This window comes from Pagrus pagrus (assembly GCF_965226575.1).
Source record: "Pagrus pagrus genome assembly, chromosome: 13".
NCBI classification, from domain to species: Eukaryota; Metazoa; Chordata; class Actinopteri; order Spariformes; family Sparidae; genus Pagrus; species Pagrus pagrus.
The window spans coordinates 1,628,320-1,650,697 of NC_140197.1; the positions used below are offsets into that span (position 1 = coordinate 1,628,320).

General features: G+C 41.1%; 1 protein-coding gene and 1 long non-coding RNA gene across 2 annotated transcripts in view; both read left to right on the plus strand.

Moving 5' to 3' along the window:
- Window positions 1-987: 987 nt before the first annotated feature.
- LOC311268725 lies at window positions 988-14,308 on the plus strand. The gene is made up of 3 exons (XR_014624006.1): window positions 988-1,133; window positions 10,410-10,484; window positions 11,385-14,308. It is a non-coding gene; the product is annotated as an uncharacterized lncRNA (long non-coding RNA).
- Window positions 14,309-15,310: 1,002 nt separating this feature from the next.
- smg1 (SMG1 nonsense mediated mRNA decay associated PI3K related kinase) overlaps window positions 15,311-22,378 on the plus strand; it is a 145,442-nt gene continuing 138,374 nt past the window's right edge. The window contains exons 1-2 of the mRNA XM_084372430.1: window positions 15,311-15,658; window positions 18,109-18,257. Coding sequence (XP_084228556.1) covers window positions 15,582-15,658; window positions 18,109-18,257 — 226 coding nt within the window. The 5' untranslated portion in view covers window positions 15,311-15,581. The remainder of the gene's footprint in view (window positions 15,659-18,108; window positions 18,258-22,378) is intronic.

The window sequence follows — 22,378 nt, forward strand, 5'->3', positions numbered from 1 at the left end:
CTCTTCAGATCGCGTCCCAGCCTTTTTGCTCACAGTTAAATCATAGCTTTCTAGTGTTTTTGAACCTTGCTTGTTTTTGACCTTGCCTTTTGCCTGACGTTCTCTGGATACCTCTGCCTGTCTGACTGCTTGCCCGTGTACCGAACCCTGCCCGTAATAAACCCTGCTTTTTGAACATTTAACCGTGCCGAGTCGTGCAATTGGGTCCTTGCCTTCCTGTGTCTAGCTCATGACAATTGGATAATGGAACGCAATTTCCCGCTTTATATGTTACATTTTTACATATCGGAAATATCAGAACTATCAAGCTTTTGGAAATAACACTTGAAAATTGCGTTTGCCATTTGGTAAGGTAACTGCCTAGTTTTATCAAATAATTGAAAGATGTAAGATTTGTCACTTTCCAAACTGAATTTTTTCCTTGAAGAAAAGCGAAATGAATATTAACTGACGGTGTTTCATGAATCCTACACGACCTGAAACACCACATGACATGGCTGCGTCATGGACGACGGACAGCAGATTGTTAGAGGGCGATATAAAGCATATCTTTCTGGCATTAATGTACCGATACCACGACAAACAACACACAACTGGACACTGGCAAAGGCAGAGATGGGGACTCGAGTCACTGTGACTTGGGCTCGAGTCGACTCGAGTCGCTGTTTTGATGACTTGTAACTTGACTTGAAAAAAAAGAAAAGACTTGAGACTCGACTCGGACTTGGAAGTTAATGACTTGGGACTTGACTTGACTTGAGACACAAGACTTAAATGACTTGAGTGTTTTTCAGTTCATGATTTCAGTTTGAATTAATGAAATTAATTTTAAAAATATATAGATTACCCGGTAGGAGCAGGCTGCGAATGGCGTTTTTGTCATGATTGGATCACTACCCTGTCAATCAATCATCATGCTCTCTCTACGTGATTATTTGAAAAACATGCCCTCTTCAGATCTGCATCAACATGGCAGCGGGAGGGATGCCAAGAGTCATCGTCTTCGGCTTTCGGAATTACCATTTTCACGGCAAAAGACGCACAGCACAGTGCAAGACATGCGACATAAACATCTCGGACAGCCAGGCGACAACTTCAAACTTTGTTCGTCATTTGAAGAGCCATTCTGCCCAGTAAGTGCTTGTCAATGAGCTAATATTATCCTGTTAGCTTAGTCGGTAGTTAACGTTAGCTAACTTTAGCTTGATATAATACGGGGTGGGGGTGGGGGTGGGGAAGGTCGTTTTGGTGGAATAACGTGAGCGAACCTTCCGACCGGTTCCTCATAAGACTTGCTGTACGTTTTACGAACGAGCAACACAGGGTGTTTTGCCGAGTGTGTGTGTGTGTTTTTGCCGTGTGCGTGCGTGTGTGTGTGTCCGTGTGCGTGTGTGTGTGCGCGCGCGCACGTGTGTGTGCGCGCGCGCACGTGGGGGTCGTCCCTGCAAAGTAAATATTGCAGTGATTAAGTCACAGTTTGGTTAAAACTGAGTAACCCTAGTAACTAAGGTTGGGAAGTTGAGTGAATACTGTTTGAGATTAACTAAATGAATTGTCTTAAAATTGAGTAATTACTACAAGCTAAAACACTGATAAATAAAGTATAGGATAAAAGTGAATTGCAATGAATATGAGGATAAAAGTGAATTATTATTTTTCACTTTATTAAGATAAGATTCTGCGGGTAAAATCGCAATAATAAGGTGACTTGACTTGGACTTGACTTGACCTAGTACAGGACGTTACTTGACTCGACTTGCCCCAAAAAAAACGACTTGGGACTTACTTGAGACTTGAAGGTTAAGACTTGAGACTTACTTGAGACTTGCACATATGTGACTTGGTCCCATCTCTGGGCAAAGGTAAGTATTAACTTATTAAACCTAGGTGATTTCAAGTTGATTGGTTTTAATATGCCATTTAGTTTAGCCTTCTTCTCGTCACAGAAGATGGAATAGCTAAATTAGCTTAGTTATGTGGTTATAGCTAACATTAGGTAAATGCTGTAGAGAACGAATAAGTCAATTAGGTCATGTCTTCACCATCCTAAATACCGCTTACTGGATAGCTTGCGTCTTGAGCTAGTTTAGCCAGCGCTAGTTTAGCGTTAGCGTTAGCAAATGAACACCGTAACTAGCGTTAGCAACGCTCAAAGGCATGCAGTGTTAGTATCGCTAAATTAACGCGGTTATAACCCCTCCTGCTCTCTGTGCTCACATATACTGTGTTTTAAAACAGCCAAATTCTCAATGAAGATATTGTAAGGCAGTTCAAAATAGAGAAGTGTTCCCTGCCCCTCCTCCTATACGATGTGTGATTTGTTACCATGGTGATATAGTTAGTTGAGGTAAAAAACGGCTCGTTGCATGGACAGCTCTGGCTTGCTGTTCTGTGCCTGAGTTGGAGCCCTCAACCCAGCTGTGTACAGTTAGTGATTGTTTGTGGCTGTATGCTATAACTCTTCTACCCAACTGCACTAAAGTCCAAAAAACTGAAGATCCCTTGTTGTGTGAAGTCATTCCACCCACGCACACCCAGATGAGCTAGCCTAGCTCACTCACAGAGGTGAAAGTACAACAACTGGTGTCAGAAGTGGGATCTTCAATGTTTTGGTAACATGAGTAAATCCACCTGGCAAAATAAGAAGAGCTAACCAGAGCTAGTGGAAGCTAACGAAAGCTAACAGGAGTTGTCGGAAGCTAACGGAAGCTAACCGGAGCTAGCAGAAGCTAACGAAAGCTAACCGGAGATAGCGTAAGCTAACGGGAGCTAGCGGAAGCTAACGAAAGCTAACGGGAGTTGGCGGAAGCTAAAGCTAACTGGCGCTAGCAGAAACTAACCTAGAAGCTGACAGGAGCTAGCAGAGATAACAGGTACTGATAACAACAATAGCAAGAGACAATTATATGAACGAGAATAAGAAAAAAATACAATGACTGAAGAACTAAAGGGAGCTACAGCTGGATCTTCTGAGCCAGATAGAGCCCCAAGATGGTTACAAGCTTTGTTGGATAACCAAAATCAACAGACAAAGCACCTACAATTGATGCTTGCCCCTGTCCTAACACACATAACAGGAGGTAATCCTGCTGCACAGCAAGCCTCACCACCTCTTGCTGCTCCAAGTGGAGAGGGAGATGAGACCTTACAGCGCCCCTCATTGGAGAGGCATGCAACTGACCCTGATGCTACACCTTCGGGCTCTTGGGAATTAGCAGTAAGACCAATAAATCCTGTTGGCGGCCTATTTGCAGCTGAGCTGGAGGTCATAAATCAGCGAGCCCGCAACTCTGGCCCCAACTGGAGGGGCGCCAACCCTGAACCTGCCAGTAGATGGAGAGAGACAAGAGACTCTGAGCGCGAAACGCTCGAGCACAGGCCTAATATCTCTGGTCACCACAGTCAGCACACTCTGCAGGAAGTGCACAGACCTAAACTTGCAACATTTGATGGAAATGATGACTGGAACTCTTTCTTGTTGCCATTCGAGCGCCAGGCCAGGAAGTATGGATGGAACGCTGCAGAAAGAGTAGACAGGCTGCACGAATGCTTGAGAGGAGCTGCGATACGATGTCTGCTCACTGCCAGAGCGTACAAGGGAAGATTATGTTCCCCTAGTGGAGCAGCTCACTCAACGTTTTGGGAAAACAGATCCCCTTCCACAGTAAGGAGGAAGTCGGGAGAACTGCGACAAGGTAGGGAGGGGTCAGCTGAATTCGCAGAAGACGTGCGATGCCTTGTCACACTGGCTTATCCGGGGGGGGATCTCCAGCTGCAAGATCAACTGGCAACTGATGCTTTCCTTAAGGGTCTAAGAAATCAAAAAGTGGCCTATGAAGTTATGAACCGAGATCCATGCTCCCTTGCAGAAGCTCAAAAGTGTGTAGAGGCTCACGAACATAATTTCAAAGCTACTGTGGGACGTGAAACTGAAATAAAGAGCAGAGCAAGACGCATTTCCTGGGCTGACGATGGCGACATTGGTGAAGACTTCATGGCTATATCTCGTAGGGTGCAGAGCAGTGGCAGCTGCTGGTATTTCAAGGAGGGGAAGCTCATTTTTCCGGCCTACATCATAAATGTGTTTATTTATATGTAAATTCTACCCTTCGTTCCTTTTCAAGAAAATGATCTGTGACTTTGTCGTACCAACTAGGTGTCTTTTCCAGGGACTTGACCAGTGTCCTCTCAATGGCCAGCAGAGCTAGGCTGCTTAAACAGCCTTGGCCCATTGTGTTGCGGGTGTAAGACTTGAGCCGCTTTAAACAGGAGAAGCTCCTCTCTACACCTGCAGATGTAGCTCCAACTGTTGCTACTAATGACAACAGTTTGTACAGCTGAGGCATTGCACTGTCCAACTCCATGTCTTTCAGAAACAGCAAGAAATCACACAGCTTTCCCCTGTTGCCCTGCAAGTCCTGGTTTGAATAAAGGACCTGAAGTTCAGACCTCAGTCTCCCTGAATCAAAGAACTGGCCATAACTTTTCAGGACACTCTGAAATGCCTCCTCTGGAAACACTTGTCTCATCTCATCAAATTTCCCTGGATTGACTAATTCTAAGAAGCGCATGCTTTCCAAATTAGCAAAACACCGAGGTATCTGCTCTGAAAGATTGTCTAGGATGGCCATGTACAGATTTCTGTAGCGCTCCTTGGGATCCTGCAGTTGTGACAGACGGCGCTTTCTCAGGGGCTCAGTTTGCGGGTCCGATGTGAGATCTACTGCTTTGGCATAGACAGCCTGGAAAGCCCCCTCTGACCTCTTCTCTTTGACATAAGCAAGAAGAGACTCAATTCTTTTCTTGCAGTACAGAACATCCATAGATCTCTGCTGGACAATGTCAAACACCACATCAGTCTCAGAGAAGATTTGTTCATATGTGTACAACATGAACACAAACTCAAAATCCTCCAGTTTCATCAGAAAGCCTTTGGCACAATCTAATGTGTCATCATCCATGGTCTTAAATGCAATGATCTTCTCAAAAGTCTCCAGGAGGGCATCATAATTGTTTGCCACAGTGCTCACTATCCGTGGTGTAAAATTCCATCAAGTAGGATCTGGGCAACCTTGAGCAGCCTGCAGACTCAAGAAAAGACGTCCTTTTTGTGGATTTTGAGAAAAATGTGGCAAACCCAGAGAGAGATGCAAAAAAAATTCTGCACTCAGATAAGCATTTAGCCCCCTGAGACAGCACCAGATTCAATCTGTGTGCATAGCAATGCACAAATATTGCACTGGGGGCTATTGCTTTAACTTTGGCCTGCAAACCATTGAGAGCTGAAGCCATGACAGCAGCCCCATCATAGGTTTGTGCCACAAGTTTCTCCCTGAAATTATAGCCCTGCATGTTCTCGTTCAAGACTTCGAAAACAGACTGAGCATCTCTTCCCCCAGAAACATCAAAAAATCCAATAAAGCGCTCCTGAATTTTACCTGCACTATCCACATAGCGAACAATGACAGAGAGTTGGGCACAGCAAGCTATATCAGTTGTCTCATCCACCTGCCATGCAAAAAAGGGAGCAGCCTGAATTTCATCTTTGATCTCATCAGAAACAGTGGCTGAGAGAGCAGTGATCAAGTCATTTTGGATTGAATGGGACATCCCAGAAAACACAGCTGATGACTGGAATTGTGTGGCAAGGACAGAGTCATATTTTGCTAATGTGTCTGTAAACTCCCTGTAATTCCCCTTGTTGGATGATTCACCACTCTCATCATGCCCCCTAAATGACAGCTCCTGACGGCCAAGCAAGGAAGTCACATCAATAAGGCGGTTTAGGAAAGCCCTGTACTGTACTCTCAATTCTCCACACATGGAAAGCATCTGGGACACTCCCTACTAAAGATCAGGTGTTGCTTGAGAGCCCTGCAGTGAGGAAGTTCTGGCTCTGCCCGTCTCAGTTTAGGCTGCACCAAGGAGTTTTCTACTATTCATGGGAGAAATTAGGAGCCCAACACCCAACATTGCTGCTTTTAGTTCCAGTTTCCATGCAAAGAGAGGTCCTGCAGGTGTGCCACAACCCCCCTCACTCTGGTCATCTTGGAGAAGCGAAAACATTGTAGCGTCTTTGCCAGAGCTACCACTGGTATGGGATAGGGGTTGCATGACTTCAGATTTTTTAAAGCCAACTCTAATGTGATGAAAGTCGAGTCGACGTCGACTAGTCGCTGATGACGTCATTCATATTTTTCCGTCATAAACAAAATCACAGGAGGAGGGAATGTTTTGCAACAATCTGTATTAATTGACAACAGCATGCATAGAAATCAGAAATCACACATAAACATCAGGAATATCAACAAGAAGCTGTAAATCAGCTTTAACATTAATTTAACATGCCTATTTAGGCCATACTTCTCCCACATCAGTGCAATAAAAATACTGTAAACAAGGGAGGAAAACAACGCAGGCATGGACCTGCAAGCCTATTCATCACCATCAAAGTCCTGCTCAGACACAGCTCCTGTTTTTCGATCCTGGTTTGCGTGTAAAAACACAAGGGCATCGACGTGGGCAGGATGAAGGCTCACCCGCTGTTGCTAGATGGTATTTCCAGCCAGAGAAAAAATCCTCTCGCTCGGCGTGCTGGTGGCTGGAACGGCCAGGTAACGCTTGCCCAATTTAGCCAAACGGGGGAATCTGTCCTCATTCTCGGCCCACCACTGCATGGTTTTGCATGGTGGGAATTTGCGGTGTTTGCAAATAATCACGGACCTCTTCCTCTGCAGCGCACTGATTACTGGCTCTCCGTCCACTGTGATAGTGCGGGCCGAAAAGTTGTTCAAAGTCCTGCTCGAGTCTGGCTTTTTTCCCCCTCACTGGCTCTCCCTCCCTGTCATCCACCTCCTCACCTATAATAAAATTAATAACCAAGTTTACCAAGGCCGCGCATTCAGAAATAGAAGACAATTTAAATAATTGGATTAATTTCATTTAGCGCACTCACCTGTTGCTGCCAGCGGCTCTCCCTCCTCTGCAAGCAGGGCTTTAAGGTGGGTCTGGGCGGCCTCTTTTTTATTCTCCGGGATGAACTGAAGATGCTTGAACCGGGCATCAAGCCCACAGGCCACAATAGGGATGGATTCCACCAGGTCATCTGAGTCCAGTTTGAACCGTTTTTTTAACTGCTCTCCGACCATGATTTTGAAGTTGCGCACGGCAGCCAGGTCAGATGATTGAACACGCAGAGTTATGTTGACCATGTTGAAAATCACTGGGTAAATGAAAGACAGTCCCACATGCAGTTCACCACACATTATTTCAGTGGCCTTGGCCAAGGGCTGCAGTACTGGAATAAGCTGTTCCACCAGCTCCCACTGTGACGCTTTCATGGCGAGGGATTTCTGGATGCTTGGTTTTGTGACCGCTTCATCTGAAAGCACAGATTGCACCGCAATTCGTTGCTCGAAAAGCCGCTGGAGCATGACGACGGTGGAGTTCCACCGGACCGGGCAGTCATTCTGGAGTTTGTTGGCTCTTATGCCAAGCTGTTCTTGCCGTCTCTTCAGGGTGCAGGTCGCCAGCGCGGAGTGGCGAAAGTGGCTGACAACTCTCCGTGCTGCATCAATAGCCCTCACTACATCAGGTAAGACTAAACCAGACTTTATTGCCAGCTGCAGCGTGTGGCCAGTGCATCCCAGATCTTCAGGGAACTTTTCACATAGCTCCATGGCTAAGTTCATGTTACTGGCATTATTGTGGACTGTGCAAAACACCGTTATGTCCCATTCCTTGATTATCTCAGAAAGACGGTCGGCAATATTGACAGCTGTGTGCCTCTCTGACATCATGGATGTGCACAACACTCGGGCCTTCAGCTTCCACGCGTCAGTGATATAATGAGCGGTTACAGTGATGTACGGGTCCATGGTAGTGGATGTCCACAGATCTGCTGTTAGGGACACACTCTGGCCTTTCATTTCCCTCATGATGTTTTCATGCAGGCTGTCGTACTGATGTTTAATAGTGTTCCATAACGTGCTGTAAGATGGGACTTCGTAGCCAGGCTCAAAAAATGTGAGCATTTCTCTGAAGCTCTCTCCGTGTACTGCAGCTAGAGGTCGAATGTCTTTGACAATGAAATTCACCAGCAAATTGGTGATTTGCTGCTGTCTTTTCTCGGTTACAGCAGCGCGTTTGGTGAAGTCGCTGATTGACTGCTGCCGCGAGGATTTAGGCCGTTCTTCTGCTAGCATTAGCGGGTGCTTTTTCAAATGGGTGTGCATAGCACTCGTACTTTTGTTGTATTTGAGTGTCGACTTGCATATTTTGCAAGTCACAGTGCTACTGGTCTCATCTTTGGTGAAATATTTCCACACACTTGATGTACCGCTGCTAGTTTGCTGCACAGACCCACCAGCCTCCTCACCTGCTGTTTTCTCTTTGCACTGGCAAAGTCACGTGATTGCCGACTAGTCGACGTCACACGCAAAACGTCACTGTAGCTCTTAAAGTCGACTAGTCGACTAGTCAGGGAGTACATTAGAATGTCATGGCAGAGTTTATTAAGGCCTATGTCACTAATTCAATTCAAAAAGTGAAACTAATACATTATATACTGTATATGTCCATTACACACCGAATGAAACATCCCATGTCTTTATTTATTCAGTTTATTTTAATAGTAATAATTATGGCTAACATTCAATGAAGACCTAAAATTCAGTATCCCCAAAAATGTAAATATTACAAAGGAAATTTTTTTTTTCTTTCTTTTTTTTTATTCAGTCATTATTCAATGGTATACTAAAACCTATATGAAAAAAATTGCTTCTCACTGTTCTCAGGTCAAATATTTATATGCGATTAAAAATGCGATTAATTTTGATTAATTAATAATAATAATAATAATAATTAATACAAAGCCTCTAATTAATTAGATTAATTTTTTTAATCGAGTCCCGGCCCTAGCGTTTACATAAGGATATTTTGATTCAAGCGAGTAAGTGGTGTTTAATGCCAGTTAGTTGCACCTGTTTTGAGTTAACAAACTGTGATGTAAGCTGTAAGTAATAATTTGGTTACTAGACATGTTCATTCGGGTCACCTGTACTGAAGGGACTCAGTACTCCTGGGTGGGGGTAGTGTAAGGCAGTTCAAAATAGAGAAGTGTTCCCTGCCCCTCCTCCTATACCATGTGTGACTTGTTACCATGGTGATATAGTTAGTTGAGGTGAAAAACGGCTCGTTGCATGGACAGCTCTGGCTTGCTGTTCTGTGCCTGAGTTGGAGCCCTCAACCCAGCTGTGTACAGTTAGTGATTGTTTGTGGCTGTATGCTATAACTCTTTTACCCAACTTCACTAAAGTCTAAAAAACTGAAGATCCCTTGTTGTGTGAAGTCATTCCACCCACGCACACCCAGATGAGCTAGCCTCGCTCACTCACAGAGGTGAAAGTACAACAATATTCTCATTTACATATGTCTGTGGTCCATCATCAGACGGAACAAGTATTCATTAAAAATAACAATATATTCTTACATTTAGCAGACGCTTTTGTCCTAAGCGACTTACATTCATACACTGATGGCCGTGGCTGCCTTGCAAGGTGCCCATCAGGAGCAGTTTTGGGGTTCAGTATCTTGCCAAAGGACACTTGGACATGAGGACTAGGTGAATTGAACCAGCGACCTTCCAGTAACAAGACGCTCTACCCCTGAGCCTCACCGCTATTTTTAATTTTATTAGTAATTAATTATGATTATATATCATCGCTGCCCATTAAGATTTGCTACATGTTAACCAGCCATTTAAAAGCTGCTGCACTGATGTGGTCTAAATCGGCAGACAAGACAACAGCTAAGTGGATTTTGGCTTTATTAACACCATCCTAGTAATGATAGTGTTCCTCACCTTTTCTGATACACAGCCCCGATCATTTCAGTGTTAAGTTTATAGTGGCGATAATAAACAAATCCACTGTTATTTGTATACCATGGGATGTGAATAATAAATATTCTGTTATCTATGATGCACATGATAAAAAAAATCTAACTCCAAGTTTGCAACCCTGATAATTTGCTGAAATTTCCTCTCCTAAGGATCATGTTGCAAATGCAGATTATAATGTTTATTTAATCATATCATATTAAATATTTATTTCTAACAGTATCTTAGCAATGTCAAATGTTGATTCTCATTATATATGAACCACTATATCCTCATAAGATTATTCCTGGTAATCACCATTTTAATAGTAATGTAGAGTAATGTATAACAATTATTCGTGAAATAACAGAAAGATAAAGACACATGTTACAGTTTTGAGCTATTACATTGATGTGTAAGTTAATTAAATACGAAGTGAATGATCCAATTGCAAATTGATTATTTTAATGTTTATCTTTTTATTTGGGAGAACATTGTCAACCTTTAACTTTATGTCTCTCACAACAAACAGTCCAGTAATCCTAAAAAGAGTGAACACCATCCAGGCCACCATCAAGATGAAGACTGGACTGCTGATTTTATGGAGGTTCGTTGAACACAAAACAGTGAATTTATTCCCCCTAGAAGTTAAAAGCAAAATGTAGCAGTTGGCCAGTTAATTTTAACATATGAGGAATGTATTTTCTACTTTCTATTCTATATCTTAATTTCTTACTCTTACTTTAAGTAATGGGATTTTAAATACATTTTATCTAATGAAGTTGGAAAGTTTTGATTATTTCACATTTGGTAATCCTGTATTTCTTCTTATCTCACTGCAATTCTTATTGGTTTTATAGGGTAGGTGTCAGTTACAAAAAAAGGTGATGTCATATATTTCTGCACAGCAATCAGGATTTAGCAACGTTTGAATCAGAATCTAATTACAGTCCTGATGAAGCTTAGTTTTTGACTATTAACCTGTTAATAATACATAGTATATCTTTAAAAACATGTAATATTTATTGTTAAAGAGACATACTAGTTTTGAAAATTAAGAACGACTGTGTCTGACCGTTCCAGAAATGTTAAAACAAAATGTTAAACTTGAATGTTAAATTTGAAGCTGGACTAAAAGCTACATATGCCAGCTCTCTAAGAAGAAAGTGTGTGCTTGTTACAGTGGCCACTGTGCAGTATATTGTGCCACTTGTCAACACTGGAATCTGATTGAACTAGTCAGCCGAGACAGTTACAGATTAGGCTCTGTATAACTATAGTCTACGGTGCCCCTAAATGGACATGGGGGGAAAAAAAACTTGGGATATCGTTTGAAAATGGAAGTTTGATAGGTGAACACCATTTATTCATTGAAGTGTAGTTACGGTGAACTCGGCCTGCATCATGATTAGGATTCACAATGAGGATATGAAGTGTAACGATTCTGTGAGAGCTGTCACTGATTTTATTTACAGGCTTTCATAAATCATACAATCCATATTCGCAGGTGGTGAGGATGATCCAGATGAGCTGACTGGAGAAGGCAGAGTGTGTGGTGGAGACTGCACTGTCTCCAGTGCGCTCTGTGCAGCAGGGCGCACCAAGTGCACCAAGCGCACCTGGCAGACATGTCCACTGCAGCGATTTCACACACAAACAACATGAAAACTAAAGTTGTATTTGATGAAACATGAACAGTAGGCTATTCGTTCCTTAATGCTTTTTGATTTTATCTTGGATTTCTACCATTGATTATGATTACTGGATCAGTTGGTTACCAAAGAGTCAGGCCCTCTCCGCTGCGCTCCAGGACAGAGAATGATGTCACAGTGATCAATGGGGAAATATTGATTTAAGTATTGTGTTGGCTAACATTTTCAGCGCCACCGCAAAAAAAGAAAAAAAAAGGACATGATTTTTGTAGGTTTAATATCAAGGGCAAATGGCGAATTTAAGTTGCACACAGTGAAAGCACTACATCCTAAGTCATCTTGAAATCGATTATTATTGTCATTACTGCTATTTGTATAATTCATACAAGTTACGAGTGATTGAGTGAGTGATTGAAATCCTCGTCCATCCTATTCAAAGGCTGCAACAGGCGACTCATCGAAGCCAGACGTGATGCGGACAACAGCATTTGTATAGTTAGGCTATAATAAAAACAAGTACCAGATATCCTTTAGATCCTTTATAAACAGTCTCTGATTTTACTGTTTACCCCATGTTGTGAGTGAATTACTGCGCTTGTTGGATTAACGTTACATTCATTAGACGAGGATTTCAATCACTCAACTTAAATTCTGTTGAATGCCAGTATCATTTATAATGTCAGTAGGAAGACATATATTGAAATATATACCAGTTGTGTTCACAGGGGTGCTCAGTGGTGCTTAAAATTGGACATTGCCTTGAAAGTTAAAGCATATGAAACCTGTGACATTGGTTTGATGTCTTTAGGTTGCTTATTTTTGAGATGACATGATTTTTTGTTTGTTGCAATTTGTACAATAATTGTTGCAAGTTTTACAATTGTTGGATCACTACCAAACTACTAAACCACTAACTTGTAAGTGCAGTGAGAACATTATATGTGAACATTTGTGTATTTTTTTTCACGTTTTTGTTGATATATGTTAAATGAATGTTATTGACCCTGCCATAGTGACAGTACTTTTAAAATTTTGGCACTGTACATTAAGGGGTCTATGTAAATAGCTTTTATTTGTTTTTTACTATGTAGAATAAAAGATATATGAGAAATACATTAACACTGCTCAGTATATTGATTGATGATCGATAGATGGTGATATTAGAGTCTGCTACAACACCTTAGAAAATGCAGTATGTGGTAAATCTATGGTACAGTACCATAGGGCATTTACTGTGTGGTAAATCTATGGTACAGTACCACAGGACATGTGTGGTAAATCTATGGTACAGTACCACAGGACATGTGTGGTAAATCTATGGTACAGTACCACAGGTTCTGTAGTACATTACCTGAGAATTTGCTGTACCTGTGGTACTGTAAGGTTGTACCACATGAATATTACAGGAACATTTTCCAGTACCACAGGAAATTTTTGTACTTAAAATTCTCTCTTTATGTTTATGAGACCAGCTCAACCAAACATACATACTCACGGGGTTCTAGCTTTATATTTAGGTGCTTTCTTTTTGTTCTTCTACTACTTCTTCTTTTTTGGCTATCTATCTATCTATCTATCTAGACACAGCAAACCCTCTTGTGACCGCATGTATGGATGTGCCATCCTGGAGGAGCTGGACTACCTGTGCAACCTGATTGGGCTGCAGGTACCACCTCATGCTACCAGTAGTGACAAGGACACTAGCAGAACAAAAAACTACAGATGAATCAGCCAGGAAGGATAAGGAGAGAGCAATTTTCTAATTGACTTAGCCTTTAATTAGTGCTTGACTTCGATTGCTAGCTTCTTCAGTAGGTCGGTCTCAGTCTCAATGAGCTACCTATAGTATTAGAATTCACATTGTCCTGCCAACGAGAAACAATCTGTTTATTCTGTTAACACTGCATTTCTCTAACTTTTGTTTTTGTTTTCTGTCCCCACACAAGCTGTGTCACTCTCTCACTCTCTGCAGTGTCCTCCTCCTCCTCCTCCTCCTCCTCCTCTCTTTTCATTCAGGCTCCCTTCTGATGGACCATGGGCCCCTGGGACCATCTACCTCTCCTGGCTCCTGCTGCCTCACATATTGATTTATATGGATTGTCATACCGTGGGCTCCGCTGGATCATTGCTCTCCTCTGTTTTACTATCTCCTTATATCTGTATTTCTGTAAAGTTGATGCCTCTTCACTCTGATCTCTCTGTTTTACTGCTAATCATCCTGTGTGTCCTGCCCTCTTCCAGGTCACCACAGTGGAGAGGAGGTCATGTGGCTCAGGCACCACTTGGCGATGTCTCGTCCTGCTCAGTCGTCTCCTGGATCCACACACTTTCCATAGATAATAACTTGTATCAGATATTCTGTCAATGCATCTCGTAAACTGTGATTTTGTTGTTCTGTTCTGTACATGTGACATCTATTGCATGTCTGTCCGTCCTGGGAGAACTTTCTTCCTGAAGTTTCTTCCATCTTCTCCCCCCCCCGTTAAAAGTTGTTTTTTTTCCATCAACATGGCAAGTTTTTCCTCACTTGAATCGAGGACAGAGGATGTCGTTCACTGTACAGATTGTAAAGCCCATTGAGGCAGTGTGATACAGTGTGATTTTGGGCTATATAAATTAAATTGATTTGATTTGAATTGTCTGTGGCCACCATATGCAAAATCATTCTCTTTTGGGGGTCTCTATTGCACCTGTTGTTACTTTAATTTGCAACAAAGCAGGTGAAATTGAATCACAATCACTTGTGCGTCCTAAATGGAAAGATTGATATCCCTGAAGTTTAAAGTGTTCCCTTAATTTTTTTATAATATAATATAATCTGTAATATTCCTGATTTTGCTCTAATCTGTACTGTGTTCCTCAGTGTTGGATTAAACATCACAAAGAATATTTAACAACACACTCAAAACCAGCACAATGTGTCAATTTTCAGAGTTGTTTCACCAACATTTTGACTGTTGCAAGCGTTTTAAGGTTAAACAGACACAAATATTTGGCTCCCAATTAAGGCCAGCACTCAGTCGAGTTGAATGTGAGAAAAGTGCAGACGCACACAGGTGCTCCCAATCTGCCCAATGAGGCTGAAAACCTGCTCCTCTGATCAGCCCCTTTCTCTCCGTCTCATTGTTTCTTTTTAACCACTAGTCACCTCAGATGGTCAGGTTTCATTCACAATTCATAAGTGAAACACAAACAAACAATAGCATTACAATGATTTGAGTGATAATCTTTTCACATGTTCTACGGTCATGTTCAATTCATTAAAGTCTGGCCATGATTGTGAACAGGCAATATTTGGCCAAAAGGTGGCGCTGTAGAGGCAACATAAGTTTAATAAATAGCCTTAATGCTCCTTTTTGAGCCATGTCAGAAGGCACATGATAACGTGCCTTCAGGGCCTGTTTCTGAAATCAGGTTTAACAAAGTGAGAGTTTACACTATCCGTGCTTTCTGAAACAGGGCCTCACAGTGTCAGTCACCACACACGAAGACACAAATGTCCAGGTTCAAGTCGCCTTGTCAGCCTCTCTTCTCCCCTAAAACAGTGCACTGTGCCTGAGCCCTGTAGAATGCTGCTTGTGGCAGTCTTTTTTTTTTTTTTTGCAGTCATCTAATCAATCCTAAAAAATAAAAAATGGAAATAGAATTACCTTTTTGTTGCAACAGGACTGATAAGACAACTTTGCAAATAAAAAAAATATGGACACAGGAATCCACTCAATCTTTGCTCTTTCCAGTCTTAAGACTGTCGCCTACTCGAGGCGGGTGAGGACAAGTTAGATTCCTCGTGAGAACACAACATGATGGGAAATGTGACGAGCGGCATGCTGTAGGAGTCAACTTACTCCAGATGATGGCAGTAATTCAACGTCAAGGATGCCAACTGCCGTAAAATCTCAAAGAAGAAGAAGAGGCAACACTACCGTAAGCTAGCTACAACGACGAGTTGCTAACCGTTTTATGAGACTTGACAAAACATAACAGTACAAAGTAACCCTTGAGGAGAGGCACGGTTACCGCTGCCAGCGGGTCATGCAGCTCTCTAAAAGGTAATGAGCCGTAAAGCCTCGGGGTCTCGGCTCAGCGGCGCCCACAACCTGCAGCCACACTGGAATGACTGGCAGCCCAGGTCAGTGTTCTGTTCCGGAGGAGGCTGGTTGTAATAAATCGGAGACTCTTTGGGCCTATGCTGCGCTGCCTTATTAAGTTGTGGCCACGTAGGAGGGAAATGCTTAAACATTAACATTGCATGTTTAAAATACTAATGTATTGTCTTCTAAACCGTATTCTTGTCATAGCCTGTCATCAATATAAACAAAGCCAGAGCGTTTTATCCACTATTCACAATCCCGCCTTGCAGGCGCTAACGTTAGCTCAGTTTGTTTAAAGAGCATTGATGAGCTAAATGTTGACAGTTAAGCCAGTTAACAATAATGGCTAACTTGCAGCGAACGATACAAGCAACGTTACGAAAACGCTAATGACGCCCAATTGGCCGCAATGGTGATAACGTGATTGATTTTTGAATTGGCGTTAACCAAAAGGTGATAAGTAATGAGCTGCGACAGTTTGGCTAGTTAGCATTAGGCTACCACGATACTGATTGCACTGGCTAACGATAGCCAGCTAGCACTGAGTAGACGCCACCCTTCTGTATTTGTTATCAACTCCAAATAACTTCCGGATTTAAAATTGTTAAATAACATAACAGTGGATGATCTTGAGTGTTGGTCCTGTATCTTTTGGACTGATTCAAAATAACTGCAAAAGTCGACCCTGCAATTATTGAAGCATTAGACTCCTGACTTAGCATCACATGTGTTAACGAGCCTCACTTCACGACTTCACTATCTGTTACTACCCCAGGGCCCCGGACTCTCAGGGGCCCTAAAGGCCTCTGGTTCACTGTGCGCTAATTAGTTTGTGGAAATGGGAGTATTTGTATTTTTATTTAATTTGTTTACACTACAGACGTATGATATAAATTGAGTTGCCTTAAAGTGGTTACTGCATCTTCCTTCTGTAGTGATGCCCTATGTCAAAATTAAGAAAATGTACCTTTAGTACTGACTTGACGTTATATTTACAGTGCACATATTTCTATAAAACTGGAGTGTAATAGTGTCACACATAAACTACTTCTGTACTGATCTTGTTATCTATTGTTAATGATAGCAGGGCCTGAAATTCACTTTTCATAATGGGGATTGGGGGGCTTAACTACAGGTCTTACCTCATCCTATTCCAACCTCAAATGCATTTCTGAGGTCCAACAGCAATTCTCTGAACAATATAGGTAGATGTGCCTCCTGGCAGGCAGCGGGCCGCTCATTTGAGGCTTCGTTGTGTGATTTTATGTGAGTCTCAGGGTGTGAATGTTTTTTCATGTTGTTTGAGCCCTAATCGAAGGTAATTTTCTGTCACTGTGATTGACAACGTTTCTTGCTTTAATTTAGTGCTGCATATCATGGTAAAGAAGTCATGCTGCAACAATTTTGGCAGATATTGTGATTTGTGGGAATTATCTTTTTTCCATAATAATTTTCATGTTCACTGGGGGAAAAAAAGTAAATTATGATGATGTGACATTTGTTCGTCTGTACCAAATAGATCACTGAGTGATCGATCATTGCATACTCGAGATCACTGATACACAGTGCAATTGCAAGGGCCTGGCGGGAGTAGGAGGTGGCGACAAAAGTTACATCAAGTATGGCAGAAAAATTCCAGCACTCTTTGTAGTGTCAATTTAAAAAACGTAACCTCTTGTGTAAACTGTTTTAAAAGTCCATGTCTCTTTGCTTGGTGTGACTACTGTGGTATAATCAGAGTAACGTGACAACCTACACTTTCATGCTTTAGTGTTTAAGGGTCACACAGGTGTATGTCCAAGCAGGGACAGTTTTGTAGAAACTTCTATTAAATTCATGGCAACTTGTAAAATCCTGTAATGTAGTTGACTATAATCAAAGTCTAAATATGGTTGGAAGTGAGTGAAAAGATGGTAACTTTTAAAAATTAAAGATTCTTCGTTCTGCAACAACTATTTGAATGAATACATATTGCAAATAAACCTAGTTTCCTTGCGTATTCGGTGCAAATTTTAACCCAATACATTGAAAAGTAAGCAATTGGCCAAACTTTAAAAACTTATGACAAAAAAGAGATTTTCCAAGTTGCCATGAATTTTTTTGAGAAAATTCATTCACTGAACTGTAAAACGTTTTGAATTGCCATTTATTGATCCAAGTGATGGACTCATAAACTCATTGACAAGATTATTCAAGAACAAAGCTCTGGTATTAATATCAGTATCAGCAGATGTCAAAGTTCAGATATTAGAACTGGATCAGAACTGGAAAAAGTGGTTGGTGCATCTCTATTAATGTTGTTAAAGAGGCACGGCACACTTAACTGTGTTTTTTTTCACTGTAAACCAAATAATGTGACTGCACTCTGATGATATACATCAATGTTGGTGTTGATATTGACAATTCCTACCATATTATCAGAAGGCGCTGTAAATATAGTGAAATAATGACATTTGTATGCATGTGCGTGTGTGTATCCTGTATTCAGAGTTGATAGTGTGTCAGCCAGCCAGGACGGAGTGAAGTCTGGAGAGCTTGGTTCAGCAGCATTGTACAACGTGTTACCCTCCAGTTGCCCTGACCAGCCAGCCGTGCCCAGCGATGCCTACGCTGCTGAAGATACACACCAGGAAGAGGGTGAGGCTTGTGCTAGCACCTTTTTAGTAAACAGGGTCATCATAAGTATAATTACTTTTGTAAAGTAAGTGCAGATCTTCAAATTTAGTAAGCCGGAACTACACACTAAATAGGTTTTTTACACTGTACACATTACATTGATTTTTTGTTGGCATAGACTGTTAATGCAAGTAAGTTTTTTTCCCCCCAACAAAACACATTTTGGGTTGTGCTAAAACAATCGTTTCAGTTCCAAATTGGAACTGTATGCTTGTATCTGCCCTCTTGGGTTTTACAGTAATAATATGGATCTAATGTTTATTACATATGTTGTCTGTGGTAGCGGCTGCTGTGGCAAGTATATACAATAGGGCACTGCAGTGTTTTCCACAGGATTTCATTTGACTATAGTGGGTGGACATCAGTCCCTCTAGGGGTTTCCGGGGCCATCCTCCCCTGGGAGAAAAATTCAAATGTGTAAGATTGTCTGTAAACGTGGAAATAAACAGAAATTTTGAGGATTCAGAATTGGCTAAATAAAGACCACAGCAAAAGTCCTGTCAAAAGAAGTCTTATAGTTGTCTCAGAGGATAGCAGTTTCTAAACCACTTCTCAGTAGAGGAAACAAGGCCAGATGTTTGAGGTTGGCTAGAAACACCAGAATTTCACAGTGGATGATGAAAAAAGTTCTAATTACTGATGAATCCTAGTTAGAGAATTATAGCAGTAACAGAAGGGTGTATGTAAGGAGACGAACAGGAGAGAGAATCAGGGCTCGAAATTAACTTTTTTCCTCAGTGTCCCACAACTGTCCCGAATTCTACTTTGTATTGTCCCGGATATAACCAACAGTGTCCCAAATTTAAATTATTGTTGTCGCCCCCCCAATTATGCAGAATACATATAATTTGATCCTTTTTTGTCACTTAACCATCACACCACCATTTATATGGTCCACCATATAAGTTTAAAATACTTATTTTATTAAACATATGAATATCAGTCTGATCTGTTGCCTCTCCTAGACTAAAAGGGAAAGGAGTTGTTTTAAGACATGTTTTCTATTGTTTCTCAATATCCAGACTAATTTATCATTATGTCAAAATTAAAGAATTTTATTTTTCAATTCAATATGTTATGGCTGTATGGTCTCTGTGTTCCATAATACAGTTTAATAAATGTATCTTTTTTCAGTTGTAATTACAAGTTATTATTACAAGTCAGTAGTACTATAGGAATATCATTTTATCTTCTGTTATCATTTATGAATGTCAATCATCTTGCTCTCACTCATTCACCCACCCCACCAGATCTCCCCCTATACATTTACTCACAACACTCCTCTCTGTCTTGATGTGTCACTCTCTCACATACACCTCAAGACCCAAAAACACAAAACATTGTTCAGGTGCTCCCTGTAACCTATGAGTTACTAGCCCTTCATCGGTTTCTCCGCCGCTGGCTGTTCACACAGAGCCGAGCAGCTCCGGCGCAAAAGACGAACCAGAGTATAATTCACACAGAAAGCTGGCGATGATGACGGTACACGTCATCATCATGACGTGTATGATGACGTGTGTGTTTTTTTCAAGGTGTTTCCCGGTGTCCTCCTATATCTAAACATGTACCGCTGACTGTTTATAATGACGTGGATGCTGTTATAATGTGTTGTGATTGAGATCCTGACCCACCAAACATCCTGGAAAGTGACAAAGTTACATTTTTCGTACAAAATACATAATCACCATCAGTAAACAGGACGCTGTCTGACTATTTCACTCGCGGGGAGGGATGCTGTTTTCTGGGGGGAAAGTTCACTGAAGTCTCGGTCAGGACGGCTGACCGCCGCAGAGATTTTTTTTCTTGTCTCACACAGAGTCATTGAACATGGGTCGGCATGTTCTCTGACCACTTTGCCACCACTTCTCAACTGCCTGCTCTGCATTATAGTCCTCAACCTCAGGGAAATGCAAAGATATACGGAGGAGGGAATTGAGCATTTTGTTTGAGTGAGCGTTAGCTATCGCTGAGCACTAGCTAACATTGACAGTTAAGACAACTAACTTACCACAGGGGAAGATGATGAATCATGACCAGGACTTGGGATGTCCTCGTTTCGGGAGTCGGCAGTATTGGGGCTTGCATCAGGGGGCTGTTTATTCAACCACCTGTCGTTAATGATGGTCTATCGCTCTGGCTCTATGAATGTTGCATTGGCGCGAGTCAAGCAGCAGCCAGCAGCAGAGTGGATGACGTAAATGCATTTGCACGAACAGGCTAACTGCCTATCGTGAGATGCCGCGAGAACGTAAGCCTTCTATAGTTTCGCCGCTCACACTTTTTTATTAAATTATTCAAACGACAAAGTAATGTCTAGATACTCATATTTAATGACTTTGCAAACAGCACCCATTTCGAAGTTTAGTTGACATTTTTTTTCACTGTCCCGTCATTGTTCCGGACTAAATATATTTGTGTCCCAGTAGGAATTTTTATGGTCCCCGGGACATCGTTAATTTCGAGCCCTGGAGAGAATGATACCACAGTGTTTCAAACCCACAGTAAAACATGGTGGTGGGACTATTCAAGTCTCAAGTTTTGGCTCCTCAAATTGACTCCACCCTGACCAAGGAGAAGTACCAGTCCATTTTTCAGAGACATGCTATACTTTTTTGCATCTTTTGGTGTTTATCCATTAACACTTTTGCATGTGGCAAGTCAAACTGAGCCACTGTCAAATCATGCTTGGATAACATAAGTCATCAGGTTTTACACAAACTTGTAGAGTCCATGCCAGATTGAGTTAATGCTGCCATCAAAGCAGAAAGGGGACATACCAAATACTTACATATTCTGAAATTCATGGATGATTTTTAAAGATTTAACTTTTTAGTCAAAAGGCATGGATTTCAGCAGGGATACAAATAGCAGTGATAGCTGTTACTCAAACATTAAGTCTTCTTAGTAAGGAGCTTCAGAGTTTATTTATGGTCAGACTGTGTGTGTATGTATGTGTGTATATATGTGTGTGTATATATATGTATGTATGTATGTATGTATGTGTGTATATATATATATATATATATATATATATATATATATATATTACTCAAATGCCTGTCTTTTATTAATGTTTACATTAGGCTGAGTTCAACAAATCAGTTTATGCTACTGTGATTTAAGTAGTTAAATACAGTAATCATCATAGTGTAGTGGCAGGAAAGATCATTTACCAAATAACGTGTTACTTAAACATTTTTCATTGTGCTGTGCTCTAAAAATAAACTAACAAACTAGTGTAGAGTCCTGTATAAGGAATGTTCAGCTTAAATTTTCCCCTTAAATTTAGGTTCTCAGGAAAATCGCATCTTATCAGGTAATCGTTAATTGATCGATAAGGTCCATCAACTAACGATTAATGAATTAATCGGTAATTTGCATCCCTAGTCTGTTGGTCTTGGTTAAGTACCACCTTGAAAAAAAATAAACAATGTTTTGTTGCTTAAGCTTATGTATTCAGTCATTATTCAATGGTATACTAAAACCCATATGAAAAAAATTGCTTCTCACTGTTCTCAGGTCAAATATTTATATGCGATTAAAAATGCGATTAATTTCGATTAATTAATTACAAAGGCTCTAATTAATTAGATTTTTTTTTTTAATCGAGTCCCGGCCCTACTTTAAATGGTATGTTACTAGTCTTTTTAACTATTAAATGGCTAAATGTGTATGTAAAAGTTTGTTACTTTATAAAGATCATGCATGTATGCATTTTACAGCTCTGGAAAAAAATTAAGGGACCACTTCAGATTTATTGTAAATCAGCATGTCTACATGTATGGCAAAAAGTTTAATAATCACTGTGAAAATATAATAATATAATATAAATAAACCAGCTCTATTTTTTTTTTCTTCCAGAGCTGCTTTTGTTAAGAGTGAAGGGGGGTGGCACTTGCTTTTAGCACTGAATGTGGCTTTTTTTCATGAGTAAATTACCTGTTGTTCCCTGAACTCCGTGTGCAGGTCTGGGTGCTTGTCCTTTAGGTGTTTGGCTAAGTTGGAGGTGTTTCCGCCCTTAGCCATGCATGTTTTAAAACACCGTTTACACAGTGGTGCATCAGCGTTAATTGCCTCGCCTT